Source organism: Athene cunicularia (assembly GCF_003259725.1).
Source record: "Athene cunicularia isolate RWA chromosome 2 unlocalized genomic scaffold, athCun1 chr2_part1, whole genome shotgun sequence".
Classification (NCBI taxonomy): domain Eukaryota; kingdom Metazoa; phylum Chordata; class Aves; order Strigiformes; family Strigidae; genus Athene; species Athene cunicularia.
Genome location: NW_020799095.1, coordinates 49,052,769 through 49,077,807, shown reverse-complemented (window position 1 = coordinate 49,077,807; position 25,039 = coordinate 49,052,769). Strand labels below are relative to the sequence as shown.

General features: G+C 37.6%; 1 protein-coding gene across 1 annotated transcript; it reads right to left on the bottom strand.

Annotated features, from left to right (window-relative positions):
* Nucleotides 1-569: 569 nt before the first annotated feature.
* On the bottom strand, nt 570-23,993 carry GHRHR (growth hormone releasing hormone receptor). Its single transcript, XM_026841614.1, has 13 exons — nt 23,937-23,993; nt 17,189-17,294; nt 16,466-16,573; nt 15,153-15,253; nt 12,032-12,129; nt 10,190-10,322; nt 9,132-9,285; nt 7,789-7,849; nt 7,630-7,699; nt 6,023-6,114; nt 5,147-5,276; nt 3,615-3,656; nt 570-808 (listed from the first exon to the last, which is right to left on the bottom strand). Exons 1-13 carry the CDS (start codon nt 23,991-23,993, stop codon nt 686-688), a joined length of 1,275 nt encoding a protein of 424 aa, XP_026697415.1. The 3' UTR covers nt 570-685.
* Between the last annotated feature and the right edge of the window lie 1,046 nt (nt 23,994-25,039).

Sequence of the window (25,039 nt, the reverse complement as noted above, 5' to 3'; positions counted from 1 at the left end):
TATGTTATGGTGCCTTGTCCTTGCCCACACCTCTGCTTTCTGCTACTTGGCTATCAGAAATTTTCAAATCTGTAGCTACTGAAATAACATCAGAACATGAGAGCATATTTGGTTTCATTGTGAACTTTGAATCTTTTTGCTTCTAAAGAGACAGTATAAAAAGACAATATAAGAGGAATTTTTAGTCATTGTGTTGCAGTTTAACTGGACTTTTGGCTTCTTATTTGCATGTCTGCTGAATGGAAACAAAGCACAAATCTTGAACAAGCTGGACAGACTTCAGCTCCCGTTGCATGAGGATTGTTTCCAGAGTTGGTCATCTATGGTGTCACTGAAAGGTACTACTGGTGTCCACTCCCTAGATACATAATGCTATATAGTTCATCAGTGAAAGTGTACAGGAAGTAAACCAAGAAAAGTTGATTTTTGTGTTTTGTGTGATGCACAGTACATCAATGAGAAGGTTTTCCTGTGTTTAGAAAGCCAGTCAGTTTTTAATCTGTCAATGCAGTGCTTGTCCTGAAACAGATGTTCTGTGAGAACTGCTGTAGAAGTGGATCTTCCTCCAGTTTGCTCAGTATTAACAGCAACCATTACATTTGGTGGATTTTTTGGTTTGTTTGTTGTTGGGTTTTTTTCCTAATCAGGCTTTTATATGTGATTATTGCAGATCCTGAAGCCATCTTTAGCACACAGATGTGGTTATTTTTACTCCAGAACTAGAAGGCACAGTCCACCTTGTCCTCCTCCACATTCGCATGAGTCCATATCTGTTACCGTGCCACCTCCGGCCAATTTCAGTTTGCACCTCAAAAGGAGAGGAGAATGTTATTTTGTGGTCAAATATTGCTTGGGAGTAGCCCGGGGAAAGAGGAAAGACAGAAAAAACTGCTAGAAAAGTGTAAAATTTAGACACCTCAGCCCAAGTTAGTTCCCCTGGGCTCCCTTTCTACCTGACAGAGAAAAGTAGGATCTTCCAAGGAATGTTTCATCTGGCCTGTCTCAGCATGCCCATCCCACTGCATTGATAAAAAAACCCAGTGTGGCTAGTTTAGAGCTGTCATCCCATATTGAAAAGAGTAAATGAACCCCACTCTTCCTTTCAAGAAGTAAGGACATTCTTTATATAAGTCCCCCCAGTTCTATGTTCTTACTTGATGACTATGGGCCCATCAATCAAAGTTTATTATTATTAGAGCTGCCACTCAGTTAAACAAAAAAAGTCCCACTTCCATTTTCAACTTATCTGGTTTCAAGGTAAGTTAAAAATGGAAGCTTTTTTTAATATCTTCTCCCATATTTTGTTAAGTATCCTTTTGAAAATTTATTCCAGTTATGGTCTCACCAATACTGTCTACACAATTAAACACGTTCACTCCACATTGCTTGCTCTTCTTCAGTTGCTAAGAGATGTTGTCTTGTTTCCATCTGCCTCTAGAAAAGTATAAACTGCAGCAAGCTTCTTAATGAACTCTCAACATTTGTGTATGAGAAATAATACTTCTTTGCTTTTAAGATGATGAGGGGAAAGCCATCAGCAATCAGGAGAGATTTGCTTTCTGTTGTTGATAACTATGTATACCATGCATTGACATGTTCACAGAAACATACAGTGGGTCCAGACCAGCCAGTAAAGTCAGACTTCACATCTGATTCTTATTAGAAAAGTGCATTCCCAGATGTTTAATAGGAAGGAAATTTCTAAATTGAAGTGTCTGTATGTCCGGGATGTCAAGATGAATGCAAAGCTATAGTCTACCATTGGAAGAGATTAGGATTAATAGTGAACAGAAGTGTTAACTGAACACAAGCATCATTAGAGTAGTCATAAACTCAACCAAAAGGCTAAGAATCATAAATATAGTCGAAGATATTTGTTTCACTATTTCAGAAATTTCTGGCAAAATTAAGAAACTGTGGACTGTGGCACATGTAGACAATTAAATACTGTTTGAAAACTTAATCAGCCCTTCACTTTAAACTTGGTAAGTGGAGATACAGTCAGTGCAGCCCAGGGAGTCTAGAGTGGGTCAGCTATCTCTAGCACAGACAACTGTACTTTGTCATTTGAATATTTCAATGACTGTGATGATTAGGGACAGGACTCATGGCCTAAACACACCTTTGATGCTGTAGGGTATGCCCTGTGGGATGGTATACATGAATCAGGAGTCTCCCTTTTTAGAAGCGGCTGCTAGAAGCCATCAGACTCCTGGGGCTATTGATTGACAGCCGGCTGAACAGGAGACAGCAGTGTGCCCAGGGGGCCAAGAAGCCAATGGCACCCTGGCTTGTATCAGGATTAGTGTGGCCAGCAGGGACAGGGAAGGGATCTGACCCCTGTACTCGGCACTGGTGAGGCCGCCCCTCGATTCCTGTGTTCAGTTTTGGGCCCCTCACTACAAAAAGGACATTAAATGACTCGAGCGTGTCCAGAGACGGGCAACGAAGCTGGTGCAGGGTCTGGAGCACAGGTCGTACGGGGAGCGGCTGAGGGAACTGGGGGTGTTTAGTCTGGAGAAGAGGAGGCTGAGGGGAGACCTCATCGCCCTCTACAGCTCCCTGACAGGAGGTTGCAGAGAGCTGGGGATGAGTCTCTTTAACCAAGTAACAAGTGATAGGACAAGAGGGAATGGCCTCAAGTTGTGCCAGGGGAGGTTTAGACTGGATATTAGGAAGCATTTCTTTCCAGAAGGGGTTGTTAGGCATTGGAATGGGCTGCCCAGGGCGGTGGTGGATTCCCCATCCCTGGAGGTGTTCAGGAGTAGGGTCGATTTAGAGCTTAAGGATGTGCTGTAGGTGGGAACTGTTCTAGGCAGAATAGTTGGACTAGATGATCTCCAGGGTCTTTTCCAACCTAGATGATTCTGTAAAGAATATGTCTATTTTTGTGTAAGACAACATCGAGGTTAAGACCCACTGACATCCTTACTTACAAGTCATACTCTAAAATAGCTATCTCAGCTACCCTGTAGTCAGAAAAGAGGGGGAAATTCCAGGGTTTCAGCCCAATCTGAAAGATGGAGGATAAACTGTTATGTTTCCGGTATAATTGATTTAAGATACATTCTTATCACATCATCTATACTATATAAATGGACCTGGTTACTAAACTAAATGGAATGATTCTTGTCCCATCAACATAAAATTCTGATTTATATATTCTAAAAGGAAAAATGGATTTATCAACATGAAAAAATATTGTGAAGCTTCATGAGTATATTAAAAATACTAAAAAGTACCATTTCAGTATTGAGCAGTCATCATAAATTTCAATTATTTCTAATTTAATCATAGACGTTCAGTAAATGGAAATCTCTTTGCATCACTGCAGCAACTTGTACTTTCATGTTTGGACCTAGCATGGGTTTTTCAAGCCCTCTGCAGTACAAAAATGTGCAGAAAACAAAACAAAAAAAAAAGGTTGATGGAAGAGTAAAGTAGTAAAAGTTAATTTCTCCACTAGATGGCTTCATTTCCATGAAATTCATCTTCATTGATTCCCATGTTAACAGACAATCCTGTGAAACTAAAAGCTTTGTTATATGAAACTGGTTATTAACTCTGTATATTTGCCATTGAAAGCAATATTGTAAAGGATACAGTTTTCTTACCTCTTGGTTCATGAAACAGTAAAGAACTGCTACAATAAACCCCTGAAAAACACACACACACACACACACCAAAAAAAAAAAAAAAAAAAAAGTGTTCTGTGTTAACGCAGTTTGAAAAATCCACTTCCACTATCCAACTTCTTGATGGTTCTGTGTATGTGAATTAATGAGTATCACTATAGGTTGAGGAACTGTTATAAATTGGAACATTTTTTATGAATCTCCAATAAAGCTGATCAGGTATATAATCAACTAGTTAGTGGCATTTTACCAAAGTCAGTAACGTGACATGAATTCACAAGAACAGCTATGGCAATTGAAGTTCTGCCAAGTTACACTTGCAAAAGTATGGTCCACTCGATAGTCAAACACACTGTGAGCTAATTCTTCACACAGTGTAAATCAGTAGGGGAACATAGACTTCATAAGGAGATATATGTATGAAGCTCATACAGCTTTCCAGTGAACTTCTGTGTCTTTGCAGTATGTCAGACGGAATAAAATTCTGGCTTATTGAATACTTCTGTTAAAATTCTGAACTGAGATAAACCCAGGAAAATCCTAGGAGATCAATGGACCTATGTGATCAGATCTCAAACTTTTATTCAGTTAACTTGTTCCTTACATTGTTAATTAACTCAATGAAGGCCATCTCCAAGTACAGAGGGTCAGACTTAAGATGTGCAGGGTTTATTGGGCAGGATTGACACAATGGGTTAAATCTTCAATAAGGACTAAAACAGCACAACTGTGGGATTTTTGGTGATGCTCCCTGACAAATGATGCCAAGCAATCATTCGGAGGGAAATATGCTCCTTTGTGAAGTTTAGGATTACCCACAGATACAGGGAAAGGTAGGAAAACAGAGGGCAGCTGTCCACTGCCTTGCTCAGGTAGCAAAGCCACCTGGGGAGGTATGTCAGAGCAGCCCCAGTGGCTGCTCTGGTTAGCACCAAGCTCCTCAAGATGTCCATGCCCTGTGTGCCACTTCAGAGCTTTTGGGGACATCCAAAGTACACCGAACATTTTGTTTACCCAGGAGGGAAACACATGTAGCATTCCTCAGGGCAGTATGGGGCTGATATGTGCACCAGGTACTATTCAATGTCTGTATGTTTGCCTATCAATTTATTCTTTGTCAACGAATTAGCAAGGGGGATGGACCTACAGCTTTGATTGTCCCTGGATAATTTGTCAGCCCAAATCAGCTTGATTTTGCCAGTGAAGTCAGGGAAGGTATGTGGATTACCACTGGTAGCAAAGTAGGTCTTCCATGCTTGACTGTGACCCACCATCCAATTCACACATGCATCTGAAAGATTTGGCCTTGTATTTGCAAAATCTTCAAATATACAGTCTAGCCTACAACCAGGTAGGACGTAGGTCACATCTTCAGCTGTTGTAACTCAGCAGAGAACCATGAACTCTTCAGGATCCAATGATTTTTTTGTGCAATACTCATTGTCATGTGCACACTAGATTAAATTAGAATATCTACTCAGAAGGAACTGAAGCTTCTGCAGTCATTTTACCTGAAAAGATCCAATGCAGAGCTCCAAGTAAAGCCGAACCCCCAGGCTGGTATATTCCGGAAGAAAGTTGAAGACAATATAATGGGTTCCAAATAATGGAATTAGAAGCAGAGTTGACCTTGAGAGGCGTCTAGCACAGGACATGAGAAGTAAGGTAATATTATTTCCCTGAGTAAAGACTAATGCATGCCATATACCACATGCCACAGTAATGAACAGAAGTTACAAAGACAATCTAAATATCTACATGTGAAGTTTATATTTCTTGGGACTACAGGGCTGGGCAGAAAGCATAATGAGAAACAAGCTGGAAATAGATTTCTGATGCTTATTGCCTTATTGGCAATACCATGTTCATGGCTTTTCTTATGGTGTTTTGGCATTCCATCTTTCTGAATGAGATTACAGTTCAAGAAAACACAAAGGAGCAGAACATATTTTGTCCCATCAAAGTAACTGAAAATTTGACATTAATTTGTAACACAATACAGAGAAAGTAAGATGCAGGCTCCCTTTATATTCCAAATACAGGAACAGGCATTTGTAGAGGGTAATTTATCCTGCCCAAAATTAGACATCTAACATAGATTCTATGAATGATTTCCTAGTCTCCCCGCTGATTGTAACTGGAAGGTAGACATCTAAACTGATCTGAGTACATCATGTTTAGATGGCTAGTATTAGGTGAGGTGAGTCTCCTTTGACTAGCTTCCATGGGAATGGGATAAGGTTGAGAATTTCTAAAATTTAATGCCAGCCAAACTGAGCCTGTCTGTGGCACTGGACAAGTGCTTCTCTGTTCAGAAAAAAAAAATCTGTAAGTTTTTATCATGAAAATAATTGTTTTGTTTTGTTTTGTTTTGTTCCATATATTACCTGTACTGAGAAGAGTTATTGAAGTTGATCTGTCTAGGGTCTAGTTTTTTCAGCAAAATTCTGATGATGTTGATAAATAGGACAAAATTGACCTATTCATAATATTTTTTTGGGGGAAAAAAAAAAAAAAAAGAAGTTACTTTCTATGTAAAACTTTTCAATGCTTTTTTTTTTTTTTTTTTTTTTTTTTTTTTTTTTTTTTTTGTACAGTTTCAATGAGACCAGTGTAAGATGAAAACTTGAGAATTTGACTTGGTTGGCAAGTTATTTTTTTTAACAACTCATGTGACTGTTTTTATTTTTTGTATCTCATAACATTTTGAATCTCTTTTGAGATGGCTATTGCATAAGTTCTGGTTAATATCTTTAGACATTATTAGTAGAATTCATCTGACTACATATAGGTATCTACAATGAGATGCCTGCATCTGGGCTGGTCACCCTGTTCCCCCTTTGTAGTCAATGGAGAGCCAGCCAGTAGAGTCAACAAAGCCCTGGATGGAGCTGGGGACAAGTCATGTCTTCCAAAGGTAGACATCTCTTATAAGTTCGACAAATCACATACCAAAATTGCATATTTCTCTTTGTTGACTCTGAAGAGAAGTGAGGGACATTAACTTAGCTCCAAAGCTAAATAGGGCCAATCCTAACTTGCAAATAAAATTTTCTACAATTGCAATTTGGCACAGCTTTACCAAAGTCTGTGAAGCCACTCAGTTTTCCACAATCAGAGAGTTTCTCCCTATGCACTTTTTTATGTCCATACACACCAGCTCTTCTTTAGGTGAGATTGAATGTTTAATTTTGCTTAAGAATGCTCACTTTTTACCAGAAAACCCAATCTCATTTTATCCATCAAGGATGCATTAAGTACATTCCATCAGAAAAGTAATCACTGAAATCCCCTAAATCTCTTGACTTCAGATGTGGATGTCAGATGAGCACTAGTAGGGGGAAAAGTAATGGAGGTAGAGGAAATGTAATATTTTATTGAAACATGGGAAACTATGACCAGAATTTAACTTGAGATTATTCATTCACATTGTTTGCATAAATATGCCTTATTTGTATGCTTCTGTCCTCCGATTAAATTAAGTTTTTAATAGATGGCCTTAAGGTCATCCATTAGCTGCTTTCTCAAACATCACTTGGGTTTAATTACCTGAGGAAGTAATCATACATGATAATTTAAAGCCCATCAGTTTATTCAGTAAATGTCAAGCTCAAGAGCTGTTATCCCGTATGAATGGAAACCTACTGCCCTTGAAAGTTTGTATTAAAATTTATGGTTGATTGTGGACTCTTAGGCTAAAGCTTTGTTTTCAAATATTATAAGAAAGGTTTAGCCACTCACCTGCATTTAATTTCAACCAAACTGACAATTCTATTAAAGATTTAATTTGTTTGAAGAAAGTTTGCTTTGAGGGGAGTGGCAATTCTCTGCCTCTTTTTAGTTTGCATTGTATGTGGGCAAATTTACAGTAGAAATCCTAAAATTCCTTTTCCTTATTTCAAACAACATTTCAGCAAACAATAACCAGATTTTAAAAGTCTTTTCTTTTTTTTTTTTTTTTCTAATTAATGTTGGGATATTCATAAGTACCTACCCCAACAGAAATTATAATAGGTCCTTTAATTAGCCACCAGTAAGGAGAACCTTGGTTAATATCCCAGCATCTGAGAAAATAACAGTAAATTCAGAAAAAGGCATGTATGAAATCATTGCAATCAATTAATATAGAATAAAGTAGGAAACAATGACTTACGCTGTGTCTTCAAAGTAGAATTTTGCTAATATCCATATAAGGGTGAAAAGTGTTGGAAAACCTGTCAGACAGTTAAACAAAATCTGTGGTTGTCTAGTTTTATCAATTAATCCAAATCGTGTCCAGTAAAACTCTACTATGATGATACAGATCACTCATTTTTGGAACTGGATTTACATTTTATGGCCTGTTGTTATGTAACAGGAATTGCTTTAAACTCCTAATACCCATGATGGAATGAAATAAGTTATGGCATTGACTGTTTGGTGATCATGCTTCACTGTGATGAGCACAGAATCTACTTTGTGCATGATGTAATTCTGTTACAAAGGCCTAAACCTGTGACTTCTCAACAACATGAACACAATTCACCTGTGAAATCTCACCTGAAGTTAGCACTTGCATGCAGATAACACATTTAAACCTAGGTTAATGTAATAAGGATGCTTTTTGCATGACAAAATATTGGGCAATAGCATTTACCGAAGCTTAAAATAATAGTAATATCAGCATTTTACAAACACAGAATATGATGCAGTCTACACTAACCTTCCTAAAAAGGCACTTGAAATCTCCCTAAAACACCAAAAGTGATTCAGTTTGCTCAGTTGTTCAGCTTACCTTAACCTTTAGTGGTACTATGCATGGATTGCTTCCCTGAACTGACCAAAATTTCCCTTGGGCAAGTGCGTTCAACTATAGGAGTTCTCTGGTTTTTCTTTTACAAAGAAACTTTATGTGGGCGGCCGCTTAATTTCTGATTTCTAAGTCACCTCAAAGCTCTGAACGATTAAATTTGTTGAAGACTACAACAAAAAGCAGTGAGGATGTTACTGTCTCATGCCTGCACTGTCATTTAGTGGATAGAAGTCCTTTAGTCATACAATCGCCCAATGCAAAAGATGGGCTATAGCAATATCAGGACTATAAAAATGCCTGCTGTGACTCCAGGTGGATTCAGTCTCAGAAGAAGACGATGTGACTATATTCTGCATAAACAGGAGCAAGGTATACCTAGCTTTGGTGATTTTGTTAACTTCTTAAAGGTGTCTGTGTTTTCAATAAGGAGAAGAAGGTTAAGTGGACTGATTCTCCCTCTCTGTGGGTTCCCAAAGGTACTGAATTTTACACTTATTTGTAGGGACTTTAGTGCTGTACTTTTAAAACACTTGATTGCTCCTCACTAGTATGCATATTAAAAATAAAATCAAAGCAATGCCCAAGTTAGGCACTTCAGTTAGGTAGACTAGATTCCACATCCAGTATTTTTAACGGGATGGATAGAGCCTTGTTTAAAATCTTACCTTTTATTAATTTTATGTAAAAGCTTTACTTTTACTTACCCCAGCCAAAGAGAACAAGCCACCAAAAATATCTTCTTCCATGAGAAAGGGATGAGAGCAGTAAACAGTTTAGGTAAAGAGCCTCTACTAGCAGCCACATGAAATTGGTCATCATGAAGTAGTGACAGAAAACAACTGAGATCTTGCATTCAGTCTAGGGAACAGGAAAGTCATAGTTTAGGCATTACTTGTGACTACATGTGTTTGATTGGCAGATGTAGTAGGCATCTGTAATTCTGGCTGAGATCTACCAAGAACAAGATCTCACAATTACATACATGTTTAAAAGGAGAGTTTCAAAAGTAATATAGCTTTCTGAATAGCAAGACTTTAACCGTCAAAATATCTTGGAATCTCCATTGTGTATTGCTTATATCTCTGTGTTAGAAATATAGCTTGATCTCCTAAGCATGTGTTTTCTCTCTACAAATATTTTGCCTTCAGTGTATTTTATACAAGTAGAATCAAATGCTCCATAGACATTGGACAAATATTCAAGGATCCACTTTCCTACTTGTGCTCAGTTTAAAATTCTTGTGTGGCCATGAGGAATGCAGAAGAAACATCCCATAAACCTGTGTTTGAAAACCATTGTCATATTACCGATATCTGTAGCTGGATCAAAGCTAAGTTGATTGCTTAGTACCTTGAGTGTCTTGCAGTTTACAATTCAGAATTTCCAGTCAGAACATTAAATCCAACATTTCCAGAAGAAACATCTTTTAAAAGTTGTGTTATGAGTACTCAAAGATCTTCAATTTTAGGCTTCAGATTATAGAAGCGTTAACAGTGTAGTGATACTTTTTTTTCTATGGCAAAGTCCGTATCTGATTTAGAGCACTACAGGATCACAAATTGATTCATTCAGAATGTAGAAGGGCATGAGGTACACACTCATAGAGGTAAAACATACTGAATAAAATAATTATATAATTTTCATTACCAGGTTAGGAGGAAAAAAAAGTAAGTAGTAAAAATGAGCCATGAAATTTGAAACCATATATAGTTTATATGCAAAACCATCAAGTGCCACAGTATCCTGCTTTTCATGTGCTTACTGTAGAGAAGTTGCAATGATCAATGTCTTCCTCTTGGAAAAGGACAGCATCCTTAATGAAAATGGCAATAGCTTTTAAGATAAAAGTAAAAAAGAGCTGTACATGGATATAATTTCTGGGACAGCGAAGCCTCCTGGAAGGAAAGAGGAGAGGTCTTTCTGAGGTAAACTGACTTGTGTGACAGTAATTAAAATATGCAATAAACCTTTGTTTCATCTCAGGTACTTCCAGGCATGTATAGAAAGAACACTTTAATCCACTGACATCTCTCTGCAGTCAGAGATAGAAACTTTCCTCATGTAAAACAATTCACCTACAGTCTACATCTTAATCTCCTTTCTTGTTAGGTGGTGCCCTGGTCATGTTTCTGGTCTGCCAAAATTCAGGAATCTCTGTTTTATAATATTTCGTGTTCAGTATACCTAAGTGTGGTATTGCTGCCATTATTTCTGGGCCAAGAGAAACCTGCATTTGAGGAATGATCTTTACTGATACAGTTCTGACTATGGCTAAACCACTCCCAAGAACAAACGTGCAGAGATATCCTGGAATAACTAGACAGTTTTCACAATGAACAGAGTAATGATTACTTATCAAGATTTTCTATATCTTATGCTGTGGGTCATGTAAACTGCATTAAACCCCTGTGTAGACAGCTTTATCCAGAATTAAAGAATTCTTTCTTTATTTCCCAGAGTTACTCTTATGAATTAAATTAATGCAGATAAGAGCTTTAAACCAATTTGGCAAATCTACTTAAAATTCTCAGTTAATTCAGAGTAATTTTTGACTGTTATTAAATACGGGGTTTTGGAGGAGTTATACAGCTGCAACTTTATTTTTTCCTTTGGAGATGAAAATTTTAGCTAATAAGCAAAGAGTAAAAGCTGTATTCCAGCCAGATCCAGTGATCTCAGGGTCACCTAATCCTAAAACTCACTTAGAGCATGCAGAATTTTATTACTGAACTCAAATGACAACTCCATTGTTATAGAACTTTTTCCTCCCTATTGCTAAGTCTCTTTATTTCCATTGTTTCTTTCTTTCCCCTTATTTGGACTGGTTTGTTTTCCTGAGGTCAGAGTGGATATCAATAAACATATCTGTTGACTTCCAGACATGTGTTAAGAACCAACAGACGTCAGGAAACTTTCCCCAGAGAAACCTCATTCTCACAGCATAACAATAAAACTCTGTCTTGTAGAAATACAAGAAAAAAACAAAGATTAATAAAATAAATCCTGCATGGCAGTAAACATCAAATCTATCTTACATGAGAAAATAGACCATCAATTTTATTCTAGATACCCTAAATTATAACTGAAAATGCCTAACAGCTGGATAGTTCAGTAAGAAAGAAATCTTATCAAATATAACCAAACTCAGCACCTTTCAAAACATGTCTTTAATTGTAAAATTTTCATTAGTAATATACAATGCCATAGGAACACTGATTCAGAATCAAGTTCTTTGTGTATATTCTTCTTGTAAATTCACTGAAGCCATAAAAGGCAAACACATAGTTTCTAAAAAATTACCTTCATTCCATCTAAAAGCAAGCAATTTTATCTACTGGCTATTTAGGATCAAAATGAGTTGCTGAGTTTTGCCAATAGAGACTGGGTTTATTTCCCAGTTCTGATTCTTCTTATGCCTGGTCTGATCACTTTTAATTTCTAGCCTCAACTTATTATTATACCAACATGGCCTAAAGGTTTTTTTTTAATTATTATTATTCTATATTTCTACCTATACTACTTTATTATGTTTAATATTTCCTTAAACAGTCTAGGCTACTAAGAACTGTTGAAAGAACTGAGGTTAGAGGATAACTTTACATACCTGAATGCAATAAGAACTGTCATGGCAATAATGAGTGAGATGATTGATATACTGTATCCTACAGTGTAGATTATCTTTATAGTCGAAAAGTAGAATTGCTATAAAAGAAAAGAATTGTCACATAACTTGCAGCCAAATGACAGCTGGTTTATGTATTCTGCCAGTTTTGCTTTGTTTTGTGTTTCCAATCTGTTCACATCCCTGACTGTCTTTTTTTTTCCCCTTTTAATCCCACAGAAAAAATTGTATGAAATCACTCATTATGTTTCTTTTGTGAAAACCCATTCCATAGCTATGTGGATACAGCCCAGTCTGATAAAGAAACAGGTACTGATCAGTTTCAAGCTCATTCATAAAATCATAAAAAGCCAAGCCAGTTTTCCACAAAGGCATTGTAAAATCTCTTCTGCATTTTTATAAGCACTGCATTTTACACTTTATTTTCTCCACAGCAGTAGAAGGACAGTCCTGCTAGCAGCTGGCTGCATGATGAATACAGAATTCTGTCAGCCTTTTCTTATGTTTCTCCACTTTCCTTTGCTCTGCTTTCTTACTTACAAATTTGCCACTTATTCTTCCTTCCAGTTTTTATTTTGTTGTAGGTAGAGTTTTTTCTGTTATTTTTCCCCCTCCTTTTTTCTTGCTGCCAAAATCAATTATTGCTCAATCAGAAAGTCAATCAAAATCCATTTCAATTTAAATGACATCTCTATCAGACATGATCTTTGAGTGAGGGTAAACTGACTTCAACTAGGACACGTGGAAGTAGAAAATAGAATGAACAAGCTCTAGGCTGCAAATCTTTCCCTTCAGTCTAACATGGTCTGTCTCTCGGGTATTTATTTAAATGTTTTTATATCCTAAAAGCTACGTAGCTATACAGCACATTGCTACAGTTCACTGTGGGGAAGGACAGACACTTGTTTTGAACCTTAAATATAACTTAAGGCATCATAAGCATGACATTGGGTAGGATGTTACTTCATTTATTTTAGGTGCTTAGAAATTAGCTGCCTACGTATGAGCAGCTGAGTCTATAGTAAAACAAGCAGTGTGAGAGCATGGCTGCAGGACTGTACTGTTTATTTTTTAACACAATCCTGTTTTTTATGTTGATTCTTTTCTAGTTAATGAAGGGAAACAAGCACCCCCAGAAGACAATTCAACGCTTTGTAAGATGAGACCTTATCACTTTCTGTTAGCAAGAAAAAGGATCTATCACTACACCTGCCTTAACAAGTAACATGTTGTGTGCATTTCTGACTAGCCATAGTCTAACCCCGTGGGCTGAACTTTTATTATTGGTCAGAGCACACTAAGTGCACCCTGCATTTATCTTCCAGGTTAGTTTCATCCATAGGAAGCCAGATTATGCTTTCTGAGAGCATCCCTCAGTGTAAATGATGTAAATTGGGATAACCAAGAGATTTCCTTGACAAGCTCACACCTGATCCTGACTGAAGCACTACTGTGTAGTAGTTAGTTTAGACTTGCACAATAATTTTTTGAGATTGATAAAGTTAAATGATGTGGAAACCATGCGTAGTGGCCTTTTATGTCTGGCGGATAAACTGTGAATTGTATACAATTATCCATGTAACTGACTATGAACAGTTCCAGCCAGAGCTCAGAGAAGTCCCGTAGAGCTACAAAGCTAGCCAGTAAGCCAGTGAGTCTGGAAGGCACCACACTATAAGAAACAAAAAAAACCTGTGTTAGGATGACCTTAGTTGACAACCTCCACTTACAAATCAGCGATGTAAAACAGAAAATAAGCAAAATCTTAAGTGGAGAAACCTACAACTGAGGAGTTTATCTTGAGGCAAAATGTAGGTCACTACTAAAAAAATCCATAGACTCAATTGTTTTTTTCACCAGAAATGTAAGGAATCAATAAAAGAGGGAAAGAAAGAAAAGAGTTACATTTCAGTGTAAGTATTTAATGCAGAGCAGCAAGTACTGTAGCTTGGATGCTGGAAAGGAAGTTTGAGTTAAACAGCTTGATAGTAGTCAGTATAAAAAGTAATGGGAAGACAAGAGAAATCTCCCCATGATGCTGTAAAATAAATTCTTTGCAGCAAGCTGAATGGACTTCATCAACTACAGTACAAATGTTATTTTCATTCTCGCTACAGTGGACAAAAAATGATAGTATTCACCAGGCATACAAATAAACAAAAAAGTGCAGTGTTTAGCCTGAACAGAGGAAGGGCAGAGATCTACAATTAGACTAGATAAAATTTTTTTAAATCACTTAGAGTGATTTCTACTTCCTTTCTCTCAGTTCTAACTTAGTGGAGATTTCTTCATATTCTTTCCACTGAATTAGTCCTCATTTTCTCCACTGTAAAACAGCAAAACTTGATCACAAAAGAGGCTTTATGTAACCATAATAATTTTCAGGATTGTGATATTTTCCATTAAAATATGATGTAGTATTTTGGCTTGCTTCTTTTCTCTGGAAGAGGGTTTACTGGAAACTAAGCACATCTATAGAATAAGTTTGTATCCTTAGTATTTATAGATCAAACACTATATTTTCCCTGTACATATAACCTCTAAATAACACCAACTGTGCAAGTCTAGATGAAGAAATATGTGAAATTCTGATCTGCGTTACAGAGATTTTGTAACTTTTTTTTTTTTTTTTTTTTTTTTTTTTTTTTTTTGTGCTGGGAAGATGAGAAACAAGAAAACTTTCTTGTTCTCAGATATTGCTGAGTGTGGAATAGTGGTGTTACAAGAGCATGTTTGCTGTACTGATGCTGTGATGCCACAAAATCATCTTGCTGACTGATATTATCGAAATGACTTAATTCATATTTTATGAACATTTTGCAGTATATCTCTAGCTGTTATGTCTGTGAGCAAGTTCAACAGAACTGCATGACTATGGAATTTGCAGCTGGCTTTATTTTTATTACACTCTTACACCTTAATAATAAAATATCCTTTAGTAATTCTCAAAACTAAGTGACGAGAGTAAAATGTGAATTGCATTCCATATTTGGCGAGAAATTTCAGCTTCAGCTGGGTTTCCCTTCTCAGAGGTTTTCAGGAATAGAAAGTAATCCTATAATGTCAGCAAACCACTCACATATATTTATTTAATTAAACTTACTTCTTCAAGTGGAACCTCATCTTCTACTGGACAGGCAATATGGTAAGGAGGGAATGGGACAGACCAGCCTTTCTTTGTGCAGTTCCTTCTTACTATCCCAGCTGAAACAGAAGCACTTACTTTTTTCTAATGAAGAGCCAAACACACAGAAAACAAAAACCAGAAGACCTCTTGCTGATAAAAAAGATATACCAAGAGGAGAGGATTATCTCCATTAGCATCTCACAGAGTTAATAAGATATATTGTGTGTGTACATACAGGTAGTCAGATACAAAATTTTTTGCTTTATCTGGAGACAAACAATGGAAGAAGTGAGAGAACTGAAGTGACAGATAGAAGCAGAAAGGAGTAAGTAGGTAATCACATGAGGAACAAGGAAGTCCACTGAAGAAGATTGGGAAGCACTGCTCCATCAGACTTCTGCCTCGTTCAGCACTCACACCTCTAATGTATCCCTTCTCAGTCCCTCCTTCCTTGGGGTTTACTCTTTCTTTACAGATCATAGGCTGGAATAAGCAGTTTATTCTATGAGGGTAGCATGTTTCCATTAAAAGTTGTATGAGTCACATGAAGGACAAGAGAATCCCAGGGCAGGAAATTAATATGCACAGATGAAAGGGATTTTCCTTATTCCTAATTTATAACTAGCATGTGTTGGGTGAGGCAAAGGTTGGGCTTTGCAGGTTTTGGATTTTTTTTTCCTGTGGAATTGCCAAATCCAGGTCTTTCCTGGAAGATGGCTTTATGGGCTTGCACATTGCTCCTAGCCATATTCACCCAGAGAGTAGGCAGTCACAAAGGCATTAGTTTGCACAGGCTTGGTTTTGACCCAACACATATGCTACTTCAGTGACAAAATTCTGATTTGTATCTTCAGCCTTGGTCTTAAAGAACCATCACATCATTAATTCCTCTGCCTTTCATTTCATTCCACATTAATCAGAGCATAAATCTTGTAAAGACCCATGCTTAAATTCTGATCTAGACAATCCCCATAGGAGCTCTGTAAAAAACACACAACAAGCTGATCCTAAAGCCTATGGAAACCAATGGAAATCACTCTATTGATTTCAGTGTTCTTTGTCTCAGACCCTCATCACAGACAATGGGATTATATCCAGTTATGGATAATGCTTAAAATATGAGAAGAACTTCTAAACTCCTTCAGATTCTAGTGAAAGCTTTGCATTAATGCCCTGACCCAACTAGAGAGCAGGACCGTGCAATGTTCAGTCTTCACCTCCCATTTTTAGAAATGTTTTTGCCAGGCATGCAACACAACAATAGGAGTACAACCATGATAGTACATCACCTGGCTCCTTCATGAAGTGAAAGAGGATTTTGGGGCATGGTAAGGCAAGAGTGTCTCCAGCATCTGCCTCTGGCCAGCACAGTATTTTGTCCCAAGTTCTCTTGCAATCTCAAACAGAAAGTGAAATATATTAGTAAGCATACTTACTTTTGAGGAAAGTAAAAACTCAAATCTTTTTAAACTTTAACACTCCACCCCTTATGTATCTTATAAAAGTAGTTTAGCCACAATTTTTATTCTACAGTGAGAAATAAACAACTCCATAGGACTATTTAATCTGCTTTAGTTAGACCCCTGTGTTAGACTGGGGTGGGTTTTCAGACATAATAAGTAAATGAAAATGTACTGTGGAAACAGGAGGGAGAGTGATGCTGGAATTAAGACCAGATTACAGTATTTGTTGAGGGGTTACCCTATTTTTAAAGATGAACACACTCTCACACAGCAAGCATGATGCCATGATAGCATCCAGTTGGGGAAGGAATGGGACAAGGACACAAGGATTCACTCAGATCGATTGACTGTTCATATTTGCATGTGAAAAAAATATTGAAAGAAAGAATTGAAAGGAATAGAAGTAGATATAAGAATAACTGACAAGAGAATAGGGATATGGGACAATCAGTAAAACACTCAAACATGCACATTGGCAGCACGGCTGTGTCCTGACTCTGGTAGGATGTTGCTTCTCTCCCACTTTTTTCATCCCTCACACAAGGATACCTGCTGGTGTTGCATTTCCACTCTCTTCTGGGTCTTCCAGACATTCAGTCTCCTTTTTCTTCAGCTCTGTCATAAAATCACATTCTGGGTGGACATTTCCAGTAACCTACAAGGACAGGAGTTTCATCTGATTACTAAGAAGAGGTTGGGTAGGATTTCATGAGACATTAAGTCCAGACCCACTTTTGCAACTGTCAAAGCTGTGGTAAGGACACAGAAGACTAGCCTAGGGTTTAGCGGTCAAAGGGTGCCATTGTCTCTGCACAAATTACAATGCTTTTGACAAATGACCCCAGCTGAGCTCTGTCAAAGGCAGTTGAGCTGTGCTACTTTACATCAGAACAAATCATTAGGCCTGGAAAATGGTAGCTACAGCTCTGTACTTGAAAGTTTGTAAGTTTTCTCTGGCTATGTTCATAATGAATGACCTCTTTGCTAAGGCCTGGGTTTGAGTGCAGGACTCATTTGTATCCTAACTTTAGCCCCTGCTAAATCTGGGCCCAGGGAGACAGAGTGCACTTGGACAGGCTCCTTTTCTTAACAGTGAAGGGCCCAGCACTGCAGACAATTGTTGCAGAACCCACCAACTCCTCAGCATGGACATGCCCCTGCCAACCTCTGAAAAACAACATCTTGAAGCCACATATAATTACTGCAAAATGGTCTTTTGAATGAGCACTTCACTCCAACAGGAATGAATATGTTCTCTCCTTTCTGCCATCTGCCTTTCTTTACACAGGGTGGGAGGCAAAACTCCTTTCTTTGGGAAAAACAAAAACAAAAACAAAACTACACCAAAGTATTTGTTGGTTTGGTATGCTGGTATAAAGAAAAAATTGGCACTCATTGTTTCAACAGCAGGAACATTTTATTTATTTTATTCCTTATTTAGACTTGTACTTACATGGACACCACAAAAGAATTAGAATCCAGAATTTCTTGGCCACCAAAGGACAAAATCTTCACCAGGCTGTTATCACAACTGCTGTGGCTGTACCCACTGTGCAGAAGCACACGCATCTATTTTTCACGAAGAAGACAATATGAGCCTTGTCCAACCATAGCCATTGTCCCCAGTCCCAGAAGGCTAGTTGTCATCAGAAACACTCTCATCTTAGTTCTACACCCTGGCCACTAATGCAAGAGTGTTCTGTATGTGTGAATATATATATAAAGACACAGACACACACAACAGAAAATAAACTCAGGATGAGACTTGCATGATGAACAGGTGGCTGGCATATGGCTCAGTTTTGTTCCACCCAGGGAATATTAATATTCAGGGAATTTGGAAAATAAATAGCTGGCTTTCAGTTCACTCAGAGGACAGATCATATCCATTCCAATAAACTGGTGTTCCCTTCCATGTTAATGTCCGTATCTCATGTTGGTCTGCAGAACATTTGAACTGTATATCAGCTAATGACTTGAGGCTCTCAGGTTGCTGGGGAATACTGGATTAATTGCAAAGCCTTTGTTCTTCTAGGGTTTGGACCCTGACAGTTGAAAATGCCACATATCCACATATGTGTCCTTCAAGAAGGTAGTCTGCTTCCTATTAACTGAACTTTTAGAAAGATGTGGTTTTCCTGCCAAACTGACAGACAGCAGTGCCATGGATCAGTTTAAGGCAGCAATGTAAAGGATGGCCCCATATGCAAGGCTGGATGAAGTTTAATGTATGTGAGAGGAAGGTAACTATGAATGGGTAAAGCAGAAGCCAGACATTGCCTTAGCCACAGAAGGTGAAGATCTGATGGGTAGGATGCCTCAGTGATGTCAGCCTCAATCAGTAAAAACAGGTAGTCTAGGGAGGCCCTCACTTTCCCTTCAAGAAAATATGAAATACTAGTCAGGATGACAGAAAATTGGCATCTGTCTTGAACATCTTTTCTCACTTGATATCTCTTCTCATGCCTACATATATTCTTCCCCCTTATACTCATCATGGACAATGAAAGTCATCTATGCTGAAAAGCTCACTAGCCATCATGTGTGACAGCTATTGTAGAAAGTAGTTTTATCAGTCAGTAGAAAAAACAATCAACCCATTTACTGAAAACTACTTTACAACATTCTCTTGGTTCAGTGGACTGTGCCCAGAAAAACCTCAGTAGGCAGGAAATGTACCCATTTGCACAGTCCTAAACTATTTCTCCTGGCAAAAAAAAATGACTAGATTTTGCCTGTGAAAACTCTCTTTGTTCATTGAAACGTTCATGGCAAGAACAAAGCTTGTTTGCCTTATTCACCAGTCCAGGAAACCTTTATTTTCTTTTTTCTTTCTAAGTCTCCAGACTCATGAGAACACTTTACTGCATGCATCTAAAATAAAAAAGTGAGGTTGATCAAGTGCCAGATATTTAAATTATTACCTTATTTTTCAAGAAGACCCGACCTTAAGAGATGCTCTCACAGTTTATATTCAAGTCAGCACTAACCACTGTTTGAATAAACAATGAGAGCAAGATCTGTTATGACAGAAACTCCGATAAAATAATCAAAAAAGATTGATTCCACTCCTAGGCTGTGTTCTAGATATATTCATCCCCCTAGAGAATTTGACTTCATCTAGCAGACCTTTATACTTTCCAAACAGCTTTGAAAACCATTCCCAAACAAGGTGTATAATCAGGTTCCAAACTACTCTGAAAACTTCTATAGACTTGTTTAGACTCATTTCCTATCTCCTTCCTTTCTTCTCACCTCTGGAAACATCAGATAATGAGATAAAAGTATGAGCCATTCTTTAAGACAAGTATAAATGTCTGTGTATATGATTCAGCTCCCTTTTGTGACTACATCTATGGAGACATCCATATCTGATCTAGTCATCTTAGGTTCCTTCAATAAGGATAACAGAGAGAAATTAGCATCTTTGTGCATAGATCAATTTAATTATTTTATACATTTACTCTTGGATGGAATGAGCTATGGTTTAGACTCAATTCACTAGGATTCCCCTGACCGTTAAATCCATGGTGACTTTCTACATTTGAGTTCAGCATGGGTTACATGAACATCACTTACTACAGCCACTGACATTATGCAGGCTTGTGGACAGATCATTACAGCAAAGGTCTTTTGCTTGCTGATAATAAGTGTTTGATTTGTAGGATCCTTAAAGAAATGAAGGTCCACAAAATATTTTAGTTTGCTGCTTTGGTAATTCACTTGTTTTAGTATCCTCCCTACAGAAACTCCCTCTGTAGCTCACAGATCACAGAAGCATAGAATGGTTAAGTCTAGCAGGAATATCTTTGGATCATCTAATGCAACTTCCTTGCTCAACACAAGGTCAAGTAGAGCAGGTTGCTCAGGGCTGCATTCAGTTGGGTTTTGGATATCAACAAGGATGGGGAAAACCTCTCTGGGCAGCTTCTTACAGTGTTGGGCTACCCTCACAGTATAAAGTAGTTTCTTGTGTTTAAATGTAATTTTCTGTATTTCAAGTTGTACCCATTGTCTCTTGTCTTTTCATTCCATACCGCTGCTAAAGAACCATTCAGATTGCCTGGGAGTTGAGCTGTTCTCAGGAGAGATACCTCTCAATGGACTAGAGGGAAAGTACAAGATAACTGTTATCTTACTTTAGGGTCTTCAACAAAATATTTAATATTATAGTAGGTCAATGTGGGCTCCTCCACCATAGGCATCCTCTTGAGTTGGGTAGATGAGGCAAAAGAGGAATCCAAACTCGGCTTGTTTCTTTTTCTGAATTCTGGTAAGTAGTAGAGGAAAAATGAAGCAGAGTTTCTAGGACTTTTCATGGTCATTTACATCCATGAAGATGGACAGATATAAAGTACCACTTCCCTGAGAACAACTTAATATAGAGCAGGTGAGATCTGTAGATATGCCTGTTCCGTAGACCTTGCTACAACCATTTCACAAAGCTGAGCAGAACATACTCATCTCCTTTTAAAACTGTGCTCTCAACAATTGAATTGCTTACATTTATAAGAGTCTATTGATTAAAATGTTCATATGAGTGCAGCAAACCTATATTCAAGTCACTGCCAAACCTGAGAAGTTTCAAGTTTTTGTTTCTCATTTTTTTAAGGGAACTAGTATCACAATAAGGCTTGTTCAGGGAGAAGGTTCCTAATCATGCAGAGTGAAACCTTTCTGAATCTGCACATGTATCTTTCAGGTAAAAAATGAGAGATGCCTGATGAATTTTTGTAACTGTTAGCAGAACTTGAAAGAAGAGAAAATGGAGGGAGAAAAGAACAGATGGATGGCAATTTCACAAATCATCTTCCCAAATCTATGCCAAACTGAAGGTATCATTTTTGGATCAGCCTTTTAACTGATCCCGTGATAACTACTCTTTGTTGTTACTGATGGGGAAACACAGGGCCTCTTAGTGGATCCAGATTTTCCAATAGTTTTGCATTCACAGAACATCCATAGTAATTCACTAAGGCAGAGTAAATTGGACAGCAAACTCACTAGATACCTTTAAAGGACTTTGGCATGTGGAAGACAGCTATGCCTTTGTGATGCTTCCACTATCATGAGAAAAATAAATGAATAATGGTTTAACTCCAAACTGATCAGCTGTCAGGGTCCTAAGGGCATTAGTGGCCCTGCTCAGCCTGCCCTTGGGCCTCCCCTTACTCTCCCTATGGGCCCAGGACCACTTTTCAACTCAATGTCTGTCCTAAAATGATGCAGGATGATGGTTGCAAGTTCCACCACAGCGCTGCCCTGTCAAGTCATGGGCCTCGCTGATGTCTCAGCCTGCCCTCAGCCCATCCTTGTCCCCATGTTCCTGTCAGATTAATCTGGGCTATGTCTGAACCTGGGTCCCTCACCAGGCCTGATTTTGACTCTGATCCTGACAGGCTGATATGACCTGACCCCCAGTCTTTCACTGGAGATGGTGGGATGGACACTGGCTGGCAAGGTCTTACCCTGCTGGTCAGATTATCACTTATAAAATAAATACAGATTAGAAAAAGTATTAATGCTTTTCTTGTAGTCATATTTGCACCCCATTTGGAGTTAAGATAAAGAAACAAGTATTTCCCCAATATTCTTTTTGAAAGGGTAAAAATTATGAAAAAATCTTTTTGAGAGTAGTATAACTAGTATTTCAGGTTCTCTTCCTGAATAACTTCATACAAAAATTTTCTTGCTGATGAGGAAAACTAAACTACAGATTAAATAAACACTGATATGTTCCAAATAGAGTATGAATTTGCAGTTGCTATATCCATCAGTTTACATATTAAGTAAAACTGCGGGTTAGCACAACCACTGAAAATCAAGCAAATTTTTACTCTTGTTACAGGGACCATCCTTGTTAATTTGATAAGAACAAAAAAACAAACAAACAAAACAACAAAAAAAACCCAAACAAACAAAAAAAACCCCACACCAACAAAAGAAAACCCTCTTCCAGACGAGGCTCTAAAGAGGGAAATGAAATACACACAGAAGAAAGTAAACTTCTCTTTTTGTAGTTACTGTCGATGTTTCCATAACATCACGTTAAATTTGCTGCTTGATTTATGCTTTTCCTCTGCTTTGTTTCATACACATCAGAACAAATCAATATTTGCATTCTTTTCACATTACTATATGCACCACACAAACAATGACAGCAAAGAATCTCAGTTGATGGAAACTGAGACTCAACCACTTAAGCATTTAAAACATCTCCAAAAGTTGAGTACACCACTTCCAGGGAAAGCATACTATCAAGTTACACCAACAATGAAAAGAGATGGTTGCTTTTCCACTATTTTCTACTCAAATAAGGGTTGTTTACTTATCCTCTATTATAACTATTTTAACTAATTATTACTAGTTCCTGATACTCTGCTTATGAGCAATCATACCTATTTGCTCCCTCTATAGGGAAGCAGAGTTGTCACACATATGGTACCAAGGAAACCATAGCTTCACATCAATAAAAAGTTTTTGCAGTCATTTCACAGTGGTTTATTTCTCTTGATCCATAAAATCAAGCTGTTGTGCCACCCCTCACGAAATGCTCCTTCAGAGAATAAATTCCCAGGGAAGGGGAAAGAATATAGCAGAAGGATCAAAAAGAAGATGCTGAAAATGTAATCACTCTCAAAAGCAAAAAAATTAAAAAAAAAAAAATCCTTCCCTCACTTTTCACAGACTTTTCTTGATATCTATGTAATCCTGATTGCTAGTTTACTTATCATTGTCCAAATCAAAATATTAGCAAGACCTCTGGACTTTTTAATGCATTTCGATATTTCTAATTCTATCATAAGCATTCTTGTTGGTTCAGCTTGTTTCCTGTAGCATTTCAGATGCTCACATATTAAATAATGTTAATGCTACCAACAAGGCAGATGAAATTGTAACTTAATAAGACTGTGTAATCTGAAATTTAAGAAAATTCTGTCAAAACTCAGCTGCTCTGATGTAACACCTCTCCTCCAGTTTCTTCTTTGTCACAGTCTTTTAAAGCCTACATGCATAAAAAGGGGGCTTCTGCCAATTATGTTTTTTTCTCCTTAGTAAGTGTGTGGTAAGAAAGAAGCGAAATGCATGGATGTATAAATCCTACAACGTGTGTCCCTTCTGCCACTGTTCACACTTTTCATAGCATCTTGCCTTGTTTAGCTGGAATTCAAAGCAAATAAAGAGAAAAGAGACTCATGAAAAATGTAAAGCTGTATCTGACCATCTGCTCCAAGAAGAAAATTAACAATTATTGAAAAACAATCAAGTAAAAGATTTTTTTCATTCAATTACTTACAAGCACTGTCAGACTCAGGATGTACAGAGCACAATGGTGTAAAACACTAGAGTTCATGTTCCAAAGAAAGATTCAGACTTCACTTCTTTAGCCTTTCCTAGCCTCTTTCATCTGCTTTTTGACTTCCCTTTCTCCTGTCAGTTGCTGATTTGAAGCATTTATCTTTTTGCACAGAAGTGACGCAACAGTACAGTGAAATGGTAAATAAATATTAACTACTCTCTAAGCTGTGTTTAACCTGCCTTCCACCTTTATAAAGACTGGGCTGGATGGATTGAGTGATTGATCCCAAGATTATAGGAATCCTGTACCTCCTGGCAAGACCCCTGTTTCTTTCTTTGTAACACAAAATTATTTTAGGAGGATGGACAGCTCTAAATGTTGCTAATTATGGCTGGCATAAGAGAAAGCCCCTCCTAACAGTTAATGTTAATATCAATTTATTCCAATAAAACATATTTCATAGCGTGGCTTCCATCTAGGTGTGCATTGATGTGTTTGTATGGAGTATAATGACCATGGTACTATATTTTAAAATACAGGATCAATAAATAATCACAGGCATGTAAACACAAATTCTGTTGCATACCTGTTGGACATTGATTTGAAGGCACTATTCACAAGGGATTTTTCTCATTTTGCTTCAGACTTCTGAAAGTTCAGTGTCTAAATCTGAACTAGTCAACTTCTCTAGTGAAAGTACAGAAATATGTACTCTCAACTCATGCATCTCATCCTAAGCTCTAACAGGCCAGAAGAATCTCACTCTTGAAATAGCCAGTCTTACTCAGAGCTAAATGCCTAATATCTAGATGTTGTAAGGTCAGCTGTACTCCAGATATGCTGTGTGTATATGAAATTTGTCCATCAATTTATACTATCTTGAAGAACTTCAAATTTCATATCAGCATTAAGCCGATGTTACCATTGTAAAATCAGAGACACAAGATACGAAATACCTTCAAAATATTGTTCTCCACTCTTCTCATATCATGTCATTCCTCAAAATCAATTCTTAACCCCAGGTCACATCTTCCCACAATGGTCCATCCTACAACCCTGGTTTTGGCTCTGACACAGCTTTATGTCCATCTTACCCACTC